The sequence below is a fragment of the Oncorhynchus mykiss genome, chromosome 12, assembly GCF_057628025.1.
Source record: "Oncorhynchus mykiss isolate SJ-2025 chromosome 12, ASM5762802v1, whole genome shotgun sequence".
Lineage (NCBI taxonomy): Eukaryota > Metazoa > Chordata > Actinopteri > Salmoniformes > Salmonidae > Oncorhynchus > Oncorhynchus mykiss.
In genome coordinates this window covers 46875706-46891560 of record NC_143033.1, presented here as the reverse complement: position 1 = coordinate 46891560, position 15855 = coordinate 46875706, and the positions used below count along the sequence as shown (strand labels likewise).

General features: G+C 40.3%; 1 protein-coding gene across 3 annotated transcripts in view; it reads right to left on the bottom strand.

Annotated features, from left to right (window-relative positions):
- The window catches only part of LOC110538903 (rho guanine nucleotide exchange factor 12), a 119632-nt gene extending 104087 nt beyond the window's left edge, over positions 1–15545 (bottom strand). For 2 of the 3 annotated variants that reach the window (XR_016485095.1, XM_036937653.2), the window contains exon 1: positions 14265–15545. Coding sequence is in view for 1 of the 3 variants with exons in the window: in XM_036937653.2 (XP_036793548.1) it covers positions 14265–14296 (32 nt within the window). In the remaining 2 variants the exon portion in view is untranslated. The remainder of the gene's footprint in view (positions 1–14264) is intronic. The other variant, XM_036937654.2, reaches the window with a different exon arrangement.
- Positions 15546–15855: the final 310 nt, after the last annotated feature.

Genomic DNA, 15855 nt, shown 5'->3' with positions numbered 1-15855 from the left:
ATTGAACCAACCCCCCCTTTTTTACACTGCTGCTACTCGCTGTTTGTTTGTTTGTTATCTATGCATAGTCACTTCGCCCACATGTATAGATTACCTCAACTAGCCTGTACCCCTGCACACTGACTCAGTACCGGTGCGCCCTGTATATGGCCTCAATATTAGTATTCTAATTGTTTCTTTTAGCCTACTTAGTAAATATTTTCTTCTTATTTAACCGCACTGTTCGTTAAGGGCTTGTAAGTAAGCATTTCACGGTAAAGTCTACACTTCTTGTATTCGGCACATGTGGCAAATAAAGTTTGATTTGATTTTCAGGTCTCTCCAGAGATGTTCGATCGGGTTCAAGTCCAGGCTCTGGCTGGGCCACTCAAGGACATTCAGAGATTTTTCCAGATGCCACTCCTGCATTGTCTTGGCTGTGTGCTTAGGGTTGTTGTCCTGTTGGAAGGTGAACCTTCATCCCAGTCTGAGGTCCTAAGCGCTCTGGAGCAGGATTTCATCAAGGATCTCTGTACTTTTAGAATAAGGCTGTAAAGTAACAAAATGTGAAATAAATCAAGGGGTGCAAATACATTCCGAAGGTACTGAATATTATTACAGTGCCTTGCGAAAGTATTCGGCCCCCTTGAACTTTGCGACCTTTTGCCACATTTCAGGCTTCAAACATAAAGATATAAAACTGTATTTTTTTGTGAAGAATCAACAACAAGTGGGACACAATCATGAAGTGGAACGACATTTATTGGATATTTCAAACTTTTTTAACATATCAAAAACTGAAAAATTGGGCGTGCAAAATTATTCAGCCCCCTTAAGTTAATACTTTGTAGCGCCACCTTTTGCTGCGATTACAGCTGTAAGTCGCTTGGGGTGTGTCTCTATCAGTTTTGCACATCGAGAGACTGACATTTTTTCCCATTCCTCCTTGCAAAACAGCTCGAGCTCAGTGAGGTTGGATGGAGAGCATTTGTGAACAGCAGTTTTCAGTTCTTTCCACAGATTCTCGATTGGATTCAGGTCTGGACTTTGACTTGGCCATTCTAACACCTGGATATGTTTATTATTGAACCATTCCATTGTAGATTTTGCTTTATGTTTTGGATCATTGTCTTGTTGGAAGACAAATCTCCGTCCCAGTCTCAGGTCTTTTGCAGACTCCATCAGGTTTTCTTCCAGAATGGTCCTGTATTTGGCTCCATCCATCTTCCCATCAATTTTAACCATCTTCTCTGTCCCTGCTGAAGAAAAGCAGGCCCAAACCATGATGCTGCCACCACCATGCTTGACAGTGGGGATGGTGTGTTCAGCTGTGTTGCTTTTACGCCAAACATAACGTTTTGCATTGTTGCCAAAAAGTTCAATTTTGGTTTCATCTGACCAGGGGCACCTTCTTCCACATGTTTGGTGTGTCTCCCAGGTGGCTTGTGGCAATCTTTAAACAACACTTTTTATGGATATCTTTAAGAAATGGCTTTCTTCTTGCCACTCTTCCATAAAGGCCAGATTTGTGCAATATATGACTGATTGTTGTCCTATGGACAGAGTCTCCCACCTCAGCTGTAGATCTCTGCAGTTCATCCAGAGTGATCATGGGCCTCTTGGCTGCATCTCTGATCAGTCTTCTCCTTGTATGAGCTGAAAGTTTAGAGGGACGGCCAGGTCTTGGTAGATTTGCAGTGGTCTGATACTCCTTCCATTTCAATATTAATCGCTTGCACAGTGCTCCTTGGGATGTTAAAGCTTGGGAAATATTTTTGTATCCAAATCCGGCTTTAAACTTCTTCACAACAGTATCTCGGACCTGCCTGGTGTGTTCCTTGTTCTTCATGATGCTCTCTGCGCTTTTGACGGACCTCTGAGACTATCACAGTGCAGGTGCATTTATACGGAGAATTGATTACACACAGGTGGATTGTATTTATCATTATTAGTAATTTAGGTCAACATTGGATCATTCAGAGATCCTCACTGAACTTCTGGAGAGAGTTTGCTGCACTGAAAGTAAAGGGGCTGAATAATTTTGCACGCCCAAATTTGTTAAAAAAGTTTGAAATATCCAATAAATGTCGTTCCACTTCATTATTGTGTCCCACTTGTTGTTGATTCTTCACAAAAAAATACAGTTTTATATCTTTATGTTTGAGGCCTGAAATGTGGCAAAAGGTCGCAAAGTTCAAGGGGGCCGAATACTTTCGCAAGGCACTGTATATTAGAGGTCGACTGATTAATCGGAATGGCATGGCCGATTTAATTAGGGCCGATTTCAAGTTTTCATAACAATCGGTAATCGGCATTTTTGGACACCGATTATGGCCGATTACATTGCATTCCATGAGGAGACTACGCGGCAGGCTTATTACCTGTTACGCGAGCGCAGCAAGGAGTCAAGGTAAGTTGCTAGCTAGCATGAAACTTATCTTATAAAAAAAAACTATCTTAACATTAGCACTAGTTAACAACACATGGTTGATGATATTGATATTATCATATAATCGATGCGGTGCCTGTTCATTTATCATCGAATCACAGCCTACTTCGCCAAACAGGTGATGATTTAACAAGCATATTTGCGAAAAAGCACTGTCGTTGCATCCAATGTGTACCTAACCATAAACATCAATGCCTTTCTTAAAATCAATACACAAGTAATATATATGTATATGAAGGTTAGTCAATCTGGAAAATGTCAAGAACTTTTAAAGTTTCTTCAAGTGCAGTTGCAAAAACCGTCAAGCGTCATGATGAAACTGGCTTTCATGAGGACCGCCACAGGAATGAAGACCCAGAGTTACCTCTGCTGCAGATGATAACTTCATTAGAGTTACCAGCCTCAGATTGTAGCCCAAATGAATGCTTCACAGAGTTCACGTAACAAACACATCAACAGTTCAGAGGAGACTGTGTGAATCAGGCCTTCATGGTCAAATTTCTGCAAATAAACCACAACTAAAGGACACCAATAAGAAGAAGAGACTTGCTTTGGCCAAGAAACACAAGCAATGGACATTAGATAGGGTTGAAATTTGTCCAAATGTGAGACCGCCGTGTCTTTGTGAGACACAGAGTAGGTGAACGGATGATCTGAGCATGTGTGGGTCCCACTGTGAAGCATGGAAGAGGTGTGATGGTGTGGGGGTGCTTTGCTGGTGACACTGATTTATTTAAAATTCAAGGCACACTTAGCCATCATGGCTACCACAGCATTCTGTAGCGATACGCCATACCATCGGGCTTAGTGGGTTATAAAAACTCTGAACACCAGAAGACGTGACAGCAAAATGGATGCAGGTGACGTGACAAACTCGAAACGGGGGAATGGTTGGTTGCTGAGGAGGTAAAGAGGAAGTCAGATGTATGGAATACATTTGACTGGTTGTGGAAAATACTGGAGATCAAGAAAAAGAAGATAAGGAGCAAGCACTGCATGCATATTATTTGTGCCAAACAGGTGCTGTTAGATTACAATATCATTTTTCTGGCCCTTTGGAACAATGTAAACAACACTAAATTATAAGTGTAGAAGAGTCTGTTGTAATTATTATTATTTTATTGTTTTTGAAAAGCCTTTATTATTGCAAAGACCAAGACAGTAGCATGCATTCGTGAATACTGTTGCTGACATGGAATGGTTTATTTATTGTTTATGCTAATATTTCAAAGGTTGCTTTGTTATTTTAAAACTAAAATGCTTCACTGCATTTCAAATCATGAAGGACACATATGCTGTGTGATGACATGAACAAATTAATAATTGATTGATACAGTAGCCTATATAAGTACTGAAATATAGGCCTACGGTACAGTATTAAGTCTAAACAGGACTCGCTCTTAGGCCTACAGCCCGATGGTGGTTATACAAGGCTGCTATACTAAGCCTACTAATGATAACATTACTTAAGATAATGATCATAACAAAAACAACAACGAGATCAAGGAGGGTTATTATTATTACAAATATAATTTCTCTAACAAATTGGAACAGTGTAAACAAATAAATCATAAGTAATTCTAGAGAGGCTGTTCTAAGGGGTGAAAAAAACCTGTCTAAACCCTTTATTACGGCATAGGAAAGATTAAAAACTGAATTTGTAAAATTGTTTATCCGACGTTGTGATTGCTAGACGCTTGGTGCTCACGAAATCAGTAGGCTATTAAACAAACAGTCAAACAGGCTACTGAAGCAGGATCTGTATTATTTTTTTACACACACACACACACACACACACTACACACACTACAGCCAGGCACATTTAACAGTTAGGCTGTTGATTATAGACCTAATGAAGTTTGGCGTTTCCTCTCTCCTCACTATTCTTAGACAATTAAGGATTGTTTTCTCATCTCCTAAATGCACTGCTGTCTCCGGCGGATTGTTCTCAACGCCAACATGCTGGGTAACCTTGCTCTTATGCACATAGCAACATGATCTATGAAAAGGCACCAATTCAACAGCGCCCTGATGTTTCAAAACAACGGAGAGTGACCGCTATCCAACGCGGGACAAAGCGCATTTGTTAGTGTTGCACCATTATTATTATTATTATTATTATTATTATTATTATTATTATTATTATTATTATTATTATTATTATGTAATATAACCATATACAATTTCAGTAGCACGTCTTAGAGTGATGAACTGTGCCATCTCCCTCCACAATGGATTAGTCCACTCAGACAGGAGCGAATCAGACAGGTGTCTTGTACACCATCATTTATTTAAATTTTTCTTGCTATATGCTCGACTAAAGAAATCTCGGTCAACCAACAGCCTATCGACCAAACAATCGACCAGTGGACTAAATGGGGTCAGCCCTAATTTCCCATTACGTCAAGTAGCATACATCAAGTAGCTCGATTTTAGCTCAGTCATTGGCTACTTTCACTAAGGTAGTAAACTGCTTCAATGCCTTTGATTGTGTAATATAGATAACGCTTCCTTCTCTGTTGTTTCAGAGACTCCAAGGAAAAGGAACCAAAATCAGTCATAGAAAGTGGAAGAAAGTATCATTTCTTTGCCATATACCAATTCTAATTCTTATAATCTGTGGCCATGTCCTGTCCACTGCAATAACCTAAATGTTCTGGCTTCTGAAGCAGAAGCAATAACCAAAAGCATGAAGAGAGCAAAGTGACTGTCGACACAAAATACCACAGACATTATGAAAAGTTAGGACAGAAGTATGTTCCCTGAGAGGCATGTGACTTGCTGCTGCATCACATGTGGCAAACAGACAGCAGAGTGTAGAAACAGCTGGGCAAAGCTGTAAGAGTGAGAAACTGTGTGAGTAAGAGAGAGAAAGAGATTGCTTGAAAGGGGTTTAGCACAGTTGGAAGGCATGTCGAGGTATCAGCACAGACCTCAACAATTCCTGAGTTGACACTGCTTAGCCTGGGCCTTGACATCTTGTCACTCGCTGTTCCGTGGAGCCAACGTTTCTCGGCAACTAGATATTACCATTTCTTCCTGACTCTGGCAGGATAAAGCCTGGCCACAGATTCAGTTTTGGCCACACTGCATTCAAGGACATCTGACGGAATAAATAGACGGAATAAAATTACATAACTGAAATTCGATTGAAGTCATGTTTGACTATCTCGTCTTGTAGTAAAGCATCTAGATCCATGAAGTTGAGACTTGTTTGGTCCATCTATTCTTTGCATAATACTGCGCGATCCACCACACCGCATTTAACCATGAAAAGATGTCTGGAAATATGGCTGAATATAAACAGTGTAGTTATTCCAAAATGCCGGTACAGGGACAAGGTGGAGTCACTGCCTACAAAAATAGCCACGTCACAGACACCGAAGTCATGCTTCCAGACAAACTAAACACCTTCTTTGAGAATAATATAGCGCCACCGTCACGGCTCGCTTAACAAAGACTGCATCCCCCCCTCGCCGTCTCCGTGGCTGATGTGAGTAAAACATTTAAAAACCTTTTAACCTTCGCAAGTCTGCTGGCCCAGACGGCATCCCTAGCTGCGTTCACTGCCTGTTCATACCGCTACCATTCAGACGGTGAGGTCAGTACAGGTGCATCAAAGCTGGGACCGAGAGATAGAAGCTGTTTTTCAATCTCAAGGCCATCAGACTGCTAAACAGAAATCACTAACTCAGAGAGGCTGCTGCCTACATTGTTACCCAATCACTGGACACATTAATAAATGGAGCACTAGTCACTTTAAACAATGCCATGTTTACGTATCTTACATTACTCATAATGTAAGATATGCTAGCTAGCTACATGTCTTAACAAAGGACACCACTATTTAAGTAACCATTTCAATAGAATGTCACTGCAACAACTGTTGACAGGCGTAGCTGTTAAATTCACTCAGGCTATCTACATTTTGGGCTCCCGAGTGGCGCAGCGGTCTAAGGCACTGCATTTCAGTGCTAGAGGCGGCACTACAGACCCTGGTCAGTAAATGTTGGCAAAAAAGTCTTAATTGTTGCCATCAGTACTGTTGCAGTCACCAACGCTCTGGATAACATAAATCAGGCTAACCAGCTCTGCTAGGGCAAGTAAAATGGTCAGTGAACTGTTCTCTCATTTGTGTCTGGAAGTAGCTAGCAAGCTAGCCAGTTAACTTGGGTGCTTGACTGCAGTTGTTGGGACAGAGCGCTCAGATAAACCCTTAAAGAGATAGTGGGGCTAAAACGCAAGAGGGTGTGAACAATGCTGAATGGGTATAGACAAAGGAGAGCTCTCCAGTAGGCGTACCAAAAAATTCAAAGGCCATTTTCTCAAAAGTGAGGTTACAAGTTTAGCAACTTTCAAAGCAGAATTACTTTCCCATTGTGCCTCAAATGCAGTGTGTGATATACCATTTTGTAGCTTTGCGTTTACATTTTATCCAATGTAAAACAAAACACAATTTAAAACTTTTCTCCATACTGTAAGACCAAATCAAGGCAGTATGTCACAATTGCTTTGTAAAGAAAATATTTTTTTTACCTTTTGTTAATAAAATACTTTTTCTGCAAACAGATCCTTCTGTAGGTATTATTACATTACAGTTTTTAATCCCGGTACTGAGTCAATGTGAGGTAATGTGAAGCGGCTAATTGTATAGCTAATAGGCTAGGTGTTTGTAGATCGAATGAGGTGAATGAAGCTACAGCAACAAATGTGATAATGGCTGCGGTCATTTTCGCTTGTTTTAGCTGTTCTCCAAACAGAATTTTAGAGTTTTTAAATTGAATAGAAATGCAGTAAATGAGTGAAAGGAGAAAAAGGAGAAAGGGACAAAAAGAGGGAAAGAGACAGCTGGTCACATTACTAAGGCAAACAATAACCTAAGGAGGACATAATTACTAAAGGTTGTAGCGGTTTGTGTAGACATTTGAAAAAAAGGGCCTGTAGGACCTGTCTGGTCGACTGAGATGATGACAAGGCAGAGCAACGCCATATCATGGACAAACCTCTTCCCATTTTACCAACCATTGAGTCTATATGTTTTGACCATCAAAGCTTGCCATCTGGGGTTATACCCAGCAGTTTAGTCTCTCAGCTTGCTCAATAGCCTCATTATTCAATAATCGATCTAAACAAGGTTTAGAGTTGAGCGAATGATTGTTCCCTAAAATTATGCTTTTAGTTTGAGATATTTACCACCAGCCTATTGCTAGTTACCCATTGTAAAACTAACAGGAGCTCTATGTTAAGTGTCTCATTTATTGACTTGACGTGTATACTGTTGAGTCGTCAGCATACCTAGACACAGCTTTATATAAGATTAATGGAAGGTAATATTTAAAAACAGAAAACAATAAAATGGCCCTAGCCGGCTGGTTATGATCAATGACATCAAAAGCTTCACTGAACAAAACACCTCCCATAATCTTCTATCAATTTCTTTCAGCCAATCATCAATCATTTGTCAGTGCCAAACACCTGCCCGGTATGCTTGTAATCATTAAGGACTGAGGAGTTTGTCACGATTCAAAATAAACTGAATGGAGCAAAGCACAGGCATCCTGGAGGAAAACTTAGTTCAGTCTGCTTTCCACCAGACACTGGGAGATGAATTCACCTTTCAGCAGAACTATTACTTAAAACAAGGTCAAATCTACAATGAAGTTGCTTACCAATAACACAGTGAACGTTCCTGACTTCAAGTAAATCTATGACAAGACCTGGAAATGGTTGTTAAGCAATGATCAACAACCAATTCGACAGAGCTTGAAGAGTTTTGAAAAGAATACATTTGGGCAAATGTTGCGCAATTTTAGGTGTGGAAAGCTCTTAGAGACTTACCCAGAAAGACTCACAGATGTAATCACTGCCAAAGGGGCTTCTACAAAGTATTTACTCAGGGGTGTGAATACTTATGTAAATTAGATATTTCTGCATTTCATTTTCAATACATTTGCAAAAAATTATATGAACATGTTTTCATTATGGGGTATTGTGCGTAGATGGGTGAGGGGGGGAAATCTATTGGATCCATTTTGAATTCAGGCTGTAACAACAAAATGTGGAGTAGGTCACAGGATATGAATACTTTCTGAAGGCACTGTATGTATGCTTAGTGTGCATATCACTTTTTCCCCGCTTCATCCTCTCAGGACAGGGGGCTCTCCTTCAACTGGAAAGGTTTCTTGTAGTCTGTTTATGGCTTCATCGGCACTTGTGAATTCCATCCTTTCCGTTGAGATATGATTCCTTTGTCCTCCAGTGACTGTCTGATCTGAATTTATTGCTTGCTATTTTTTGTCAGCCTAGCAGACAGGTCCTGGACGATTTCAAATGGATTGACCATGGTTTCTGATTTCCTACCTCCCCGTGCCTTCAGACGGTTGACTTTGGTCTGATAGTTCCACAACTTGAAGATTACCACGTGAGGGTACCTAACAGTTCTGTTTCACGCCGATCCTATGGTACCGTTACAGATCCTCTGGTGATACAGCCACGTCAAGTTCCTCTGATATCAGTTTGACCACGTAGCTGGAAAGGTCTCAGTTTTCCTCGTCTTCTGGGAAGGACAATATTCCCAGGCTGTTTCGTCTCATTCTGTTTTGATGCTGGTCCAATTCATATTGTTAAGTTTGCAACTTTGTTGTCTTGCGCACGCCTTGTATGTGCATGTCTGACACGATAGACTACTTTTCGAGCTAAATCTACTTTAACAATAGATTGTAGCAGTTTGTTTTGGTGTACATTGAGAGCATTTTAGCTATGTTTTCCTGGATATCCTTTAGCTGTTCATTACTCTCATTTGTATCTCCAGGTTATTTGTAGAAGCCAGACAAAAGTTTAAATTAAGCCTCTAAAATTAATAGATCAATAATCAGCTAAGCAGAAAGCTACCATTTCATTGTAGGATATGATTTGTTGATATATTTTAACTAATGCAACCACTACATCCATCTAACTTCCTCCATGTGTAGGAATACTGATGTTAAGATATTGGTATCCCAAGACAGACATTCATATGACCATAAATAGTTAATTCAACTCCACTCACAAGCAATTTTGCATGAAATAAGTAGAGAGATAGTCAAAACATTGTGGCTGAACGTCTGCTCAAATACATACAAGGCCCTTGATGCTGTAATTTGCAAAGGGTGCAGAATGACAGCGAGGCTCCACTCATTCCCATCCTGCACCACTCTGACCAGCAGCTCTCAGGAAGGGCTGGTGGCCTGGCCGGGCTGACAGACATTGTTTATCAGTGATGTCACCACTTCCCGCGAGAGTGGGTGGAGTGAGGGGAGAGAGAAAATACACATATCAGCTAAACTGTGTGACAAAGAGCAAATAGAACCAGTTGCATTTCCCAGCCTTCGTCAGTGATTCAACTGCATCACACTTCCAATTGGCCCTGAATGCCCTGAACCTCTGTGGCAGTCAGTCATGGACATACAGACATAGTTTTAATGTCATGTGCAGAAGTACAGTGAAATGCCTTTACTGCAAGCTCTAAACCCAACAATGCAGTGATCAATATCAATGTAGTACTAAAAAAAATTGCATAAGGTAGAACAAAAACAAGAAATAAAAATAAGAAAAACACGAGAAAGTAAGAAGCTATATACAGGGTCAGTTCCAATACCATATTTTCAATGTGCAGGGATACTGGAGTGATAAGAGGTAGATATGTATAGGGGTAAGGTGAATTGGCATCAGGATGAATGATAAACATGGTAGCAGCAGAGTAAAGGAAGATTTTATGTGAGTGTGTGTGCGCGTGAGTATAGAGTCAGAATAAATGGGTGTGTTGGAGAGTCAGTGTGTGTATGAGCAGGATTGTGCCAGAAGGTGGAGGAACTCTTCTGCTTAGGCACGGTGAAGGAACTCCACCCACTAGTATGCATTTCTGCAGGTGGCCATCAGAGGTAAGATATACTGGAGCCAAACCACAGAAAATCTGCATAACCCACAGCATTAAGGTAAATTCACACACTACAGATACGAAAGGTACAGAGAGTAGTGCAGTGTTGCAATGTCGTTTCTCACCAGTTGCTCCTTGTAATGCGCAGCGGCATCTGACAGTTGTTTTGCTACCTGGAAATTGAGACGCGCCGTAACATTCCTTGCGAAGACATGAGGGGCAGTATTGAGTGAGTTTTGCAATGGAAATCCTACCCTGTGTCTACATCACATCTCTTCTAGTATCCCTTCTGGTATAAACACAGAAGAGATGGACATGCAGCTAGTTTTCTGCTACTGCTATTCTACCTGCAATCATACATCTTTGTGCTTTTATTTCAACATTTGCTACGCTCAATTATGTCTCTGTCCAGATGAGGAGCATCTGTGCGAGGACGTGAGACGATACGATGACCTCTGCAATCCTTTGATGCAGTTGTAGTCGGTTAAAGTTAACAGCTGGAAGGAGATAATCACAAAATTTGAACACTGATACCGATAAAGTAAAATTTAGAACTATTCGGAAACCGGTATGTTCGCAAATGAAAAGGTGAAGGAAACGAGGAGTGGGGCTGCAGCCGAATGCCCAGTTGGCTTGGTACTTAAGCGAAACATCGTCAGACAGACACCAATACGGTATGTTGTCTTGTAATGCAGCGGAGTCCTTTTCTGCAGTGTGTTTTTGATCTTGGTTTAGCAGGCCTAGTTAGAACATGTGAAATCAACTCGTTTCTGGATGGGAGAAATTGTGAGTGGGAAATATCCTGTGCCTGTGTTGTCATCATAACGATTAACAGGGCTAGTTCAGATACCGTGTGTATGTGTGCTATTTAGATTGAGATGTTCATGAAATCTGTTCTTGAGTGAGCATTTAAACTCAAAGGAGCCCATAGAGATGTTTAAGATAGCAATGTATTCTAAAGCATTCGCCATCTGCTTGTAGTAGGGCTGGCGATGTGGCCTAAAAATTATACAGTATCTAATTATTTTCAAAATTTAAAAATCTATACAAAAGTATGTGGCCACCACTTCAAATTAGTGGATTCAGCTATTTCAGACACACCCGTTGTTGACAGGTGTATAATATCGAGCACACATCCAAGCAATCTCTATAGACAAACATTGGCAGCAGAATGTCCTTACTGAAGAGTTCAGAGAATTTCAACATGCCACCTTTCCAACAAGTCAGTCAAATTTCTGCCCAGCTAGAGCTGCCCCGGGTCAACTGTAACTGCTGTTATTTTGAAGTGGAAACGTCTTGGAGCAACAACGGCTCAGCCGCGAAGTGGTAAGCAACGCAAGCTCACAGAACGGGATCACCGAGTGGTGAAAGGCGTAAAAATCATCTGTCCTCTGTTGCAACACTCACTACCGAGTTCCAAACGGACTCTGAAAGCAAGGTCAGCACAAGAACTGTTCGTCGGGGGCTTCATGAAATGAGTTTCCATGGCCGAGCAGCTGCACACAAGCCTAAAATCCCCATATGCAATGCCAAGTGCTGGCTGGAGTGATGTAAAGCTCGCCGCCATTGGACTATGGAACAGTGGAAACGGGTTCTCTGGAGTGATGAATCACGCTTCATCATTCTGGCAGTCCAACGGACTAATCTGGGTTTGAAGGATGCCAGGAGAACGCTACCTGCCCGAATGCATAGTGCCAAACTGTAATGTTTGGAGGCGGAATAATGGAATGGGCTGTTTTTCATGGTTCGGGCTAGGCCCCTTAGTTCCAGTCAACGGAAATTGAAACGCTACAGCATACAATGACATTCTGGACAATTCTGTGCTTCCAACTTTGTGGAAGGCCCTTTCCTGTTTTAGCACGACAATGCCCCCCATGCACAAAGCAAGGTCCATACAGAAATTGTTTGTCGAGATCGGTGTGGAAGAACATGACTGGCCTGCACAGAGCCCTGACCTCAACCCCATTGAAAACCTTTTGGTGTACTTTTGACATACACTACATGACCAAAAGTATCTAAATTCTCTAAATAATCTTAAATGCGCACATTCTCTAAAATATACCTAGGCTAAATAAAAGCCTTCAACCATGAGAGCCACTAATAATTTAATTATTTTCTCAAAACAGTTAATCACATAAAAATGCCCCCTTTTGTATTATTTTTTTTACCCGAACCATGCAAATGACATTTTATTGGTCACATATGTTATTGCGGGTGTAGTGAAATGCTAGGACTAAGGAAGGTGGGTACCAGGCTGAAAAGTACCACCGGCACCTGGTAACCCAAAGGCCCAAGAGAGAGTGGGCAACCCAGAGTCCGGTAGTTCAATGCTGCAGATCTGGATTACAGGTTATGATGCAATGGCCATAATGTGGCTTCTTCCTTGCTGAGCGGCCTTTCAGGTTATGTCGATATAGGACTCGTTTTACTGTGGATATAGATACTTTTGTACCCGTTTCCTCCAGCATCTTCACAAAGTCCTTTGCTGTTGTTCTGGGATTGATTTGCACTTTTCTCACCAAAGTACTTCCATCTCTAGGAGACAGAACACATCTCCTTCCTGAGCGGTATCACTGAGTTTTGAAGGTAGGCCTTGAAATACATCCACAGGTACACCTCCAATTGACTCAAATTATGTGAATTAGCCTATCAGACGCTTATGAAGCCATGCTCCAAGCTGTTTAAAGGCACAATCAACTTAGTGCATACAAACTTCTGACCCACTGGAATTGTGATACAATAAATAATCTGTCTGTAAACAATTGTTGGAAAAATGACCTGTGTCATGCACAAAGTAGATGTCCTAACCGACTTGCCAAAACTATAGTTTGTTAACAAGAAATGTGTGGAGTGGTTGAAAAACGAGTTATGACTCGAACCTAAGTGTATGTAAACTTCTTACTTCAACTGTAGATATTCCATAAAAATATAAATACATCTGCCCTTTCCAGCTACAATAGTCATTTACAACATTAACAATGTCTACACTGTATCTCTGATCAATTTGATGTTATTTTAAATGGACAAAAAAAAGTGCTTTCATTTAAAAAACAAGGACATTTCTAAGTGACCCCAAACTTTTGAACGGTAGTGTAATACTTCAAAGTACTATTTAAGTAGGGGGTGTCTGTACTTCACTATTTATATTGACCATTTTTACTCCACTACATTACCAAAGAAAATTATGTACTTTTTACTCCATTCATTTTTCTTGACGCCCAAAAGAACTCATTACATTTTGGATGCTTTGCCGGACAGGAAAATGGTCCAATTTACAAACATATCAAGAGAACATCCCTGGTCATGCCAACCGACTGCCTTTGATCTGGCAGACACCCTAAACACAATTGCCTAGTTTGTAAATGTTGTCTTGAGTGTGCCCCTGGCTATCCGTAAATAAAAAAAATAAAAAATAAAAAAACAAGAACTGTGCCATCTGGTTTGCTTTGAAATTATTTTTACTTTTGATACTTTCACTCAAGTAGTATTTTACTGGGTGACTTTCACTTGAGTCATTTTCTATGAAGGTATCTTTACTTTTAATCAGGTATGACAATTGGATACTTTTTCCACCACTGCCTTTTTCCAAAAACACGCATTGCTTGCGGTACATTATGTTTAGAGCAAAAGTGTCAGGGCTCTTAACAAAACTCCCCCAGTCAGAAGATACTAAAGCAGTTAGCGTTTATGAATGGGGTAGGAGAAAATCAGACACATCTAATAATATTAGAAAGGGAAAGGGACATGGGATTTCATAACAAACAAAAATTCCATCATGTGTATTGCTAGACTACATTACAATATGCTGATAGTTACATTGAAATACCAATACAGAGCCGTGGGAAGGGATACATGCAACGGCATAAGCAGTATAGGAGTTGAGCTACCATTCATGCGTCGTGGGAATGAGATATTATTTACCTGTCAGTGAGTGTTGACTGTGTCTCGCTCATTGGGCTTCCGTTTGTTTTTTCCACACGGATTTTATCCAACTAACGTTAGCATTTTCATCAAAATGACAAACTGTATTTTGGAGAATGGCTTCGTCTTGGCTTTCAATGTCCGTCCAAGGGCGTTCCACAACGATTCAAATTCGTTTAATCCATTAAAATAAGAACATATGGGTTCAGTGTAGACTTCAATTCTTTGGTGTATTTAGTTTTTTCAAATATTGATGTAAAACAATTGTTCCAGACAGAAGACATCAGACTGTAAACGCTCTTCTTCAGAACCATTACGGGGGCGTGAATTAAACAACGTATTGCCAATGATACATTGATAACTCTGAGTATGGTGAAATGTTACTAGAAATGAAACGTTAACCTCTCAATATCTTTAGGAGAAACATTAATTGCGAACGCACTGTATCATGGGCATCGCCTGCCGCTGCTTGCGTCCGTCTTTGTCAATAGACTACCGGGAAAGTATTAGCACTGGCTACCTATTGTTAATTTGTTTCCATGTGAAATAACACTGCACAAAGTTACTAATTCGACCAATGTTTTGACAAGATTGGTCTAATCGTTCTGAAGATTCCTTGTTTTAGTTTTCTTTTCATTAAGTTCTCTCAAATGAAGCTTGGTTTCTCTCGAAGTTGGTCGCTTATTTACCTTCCAAAATGTTTTCATGGTAAAATTCCCATCCGATTCCCCCCTTAACCAAGACGGATTTGGTCCTTCATGCCCGGAAGAATGTCGACAACAAAGTGATCCTTGCTGCGTTCTAAAGGTTTTCACGAAATTTGAAATATTGTTTCACCACTCCGTTCCAAATACCGTTTAGATTACATGAGCGATCCTCACAGGCCTTACGCTCTTTACTGTACTATAGTGCGGATGGAAATTGAAATAATTTTCCCACCCCTAAAAAGGGAGAGGAAAAAATATATACAAAAATATCACCTTTCCTCTTGGGCCAAACCGGGTCCCGACACAGCAATTCGTAACAGCAACTTTTGAAAGCAACACAGATCTCGACAAATTCCGTTTTCAGCAGCCTAGTTTATTTTGCGGTTGAGACTTCTACGTTTCATTGAATTACAGTATGTATTTGAATCAAAACACCTAGGTACGTTTTCGGAATAGAGCTTTCAAAACCTTTGATGTCAGTTTAGTTAGGCTGGCTAAATGGGATGGTCATGATTCAACATCTTATCTTCATGCTATATATGACAGACCAGTAGATGGCCCATTTACTAAGCCTATTATTGCACATTCCAACAGATACTTTTTAATATAATGCTTATTTGGCTATCAACTACATTATATTATATTGGCTAGATATATATGTATAGGCTCTTTAAGTAGTAGCCAGGCCCAGCCAGTCAATTATTTTATTCTTTTTTTTCCACAAAAGGGCTTTATTACAGACATTGAGGAAATGTTCACATGGTATATATAAGCAATCATTTATAATGTTTCTCTGTCCGCTTTTGTATGTTTAGTATATAATCTAGATCATACATTCTATTGTACTAGGTACTGATTTATTGATTTTCTGATGTACACTACAT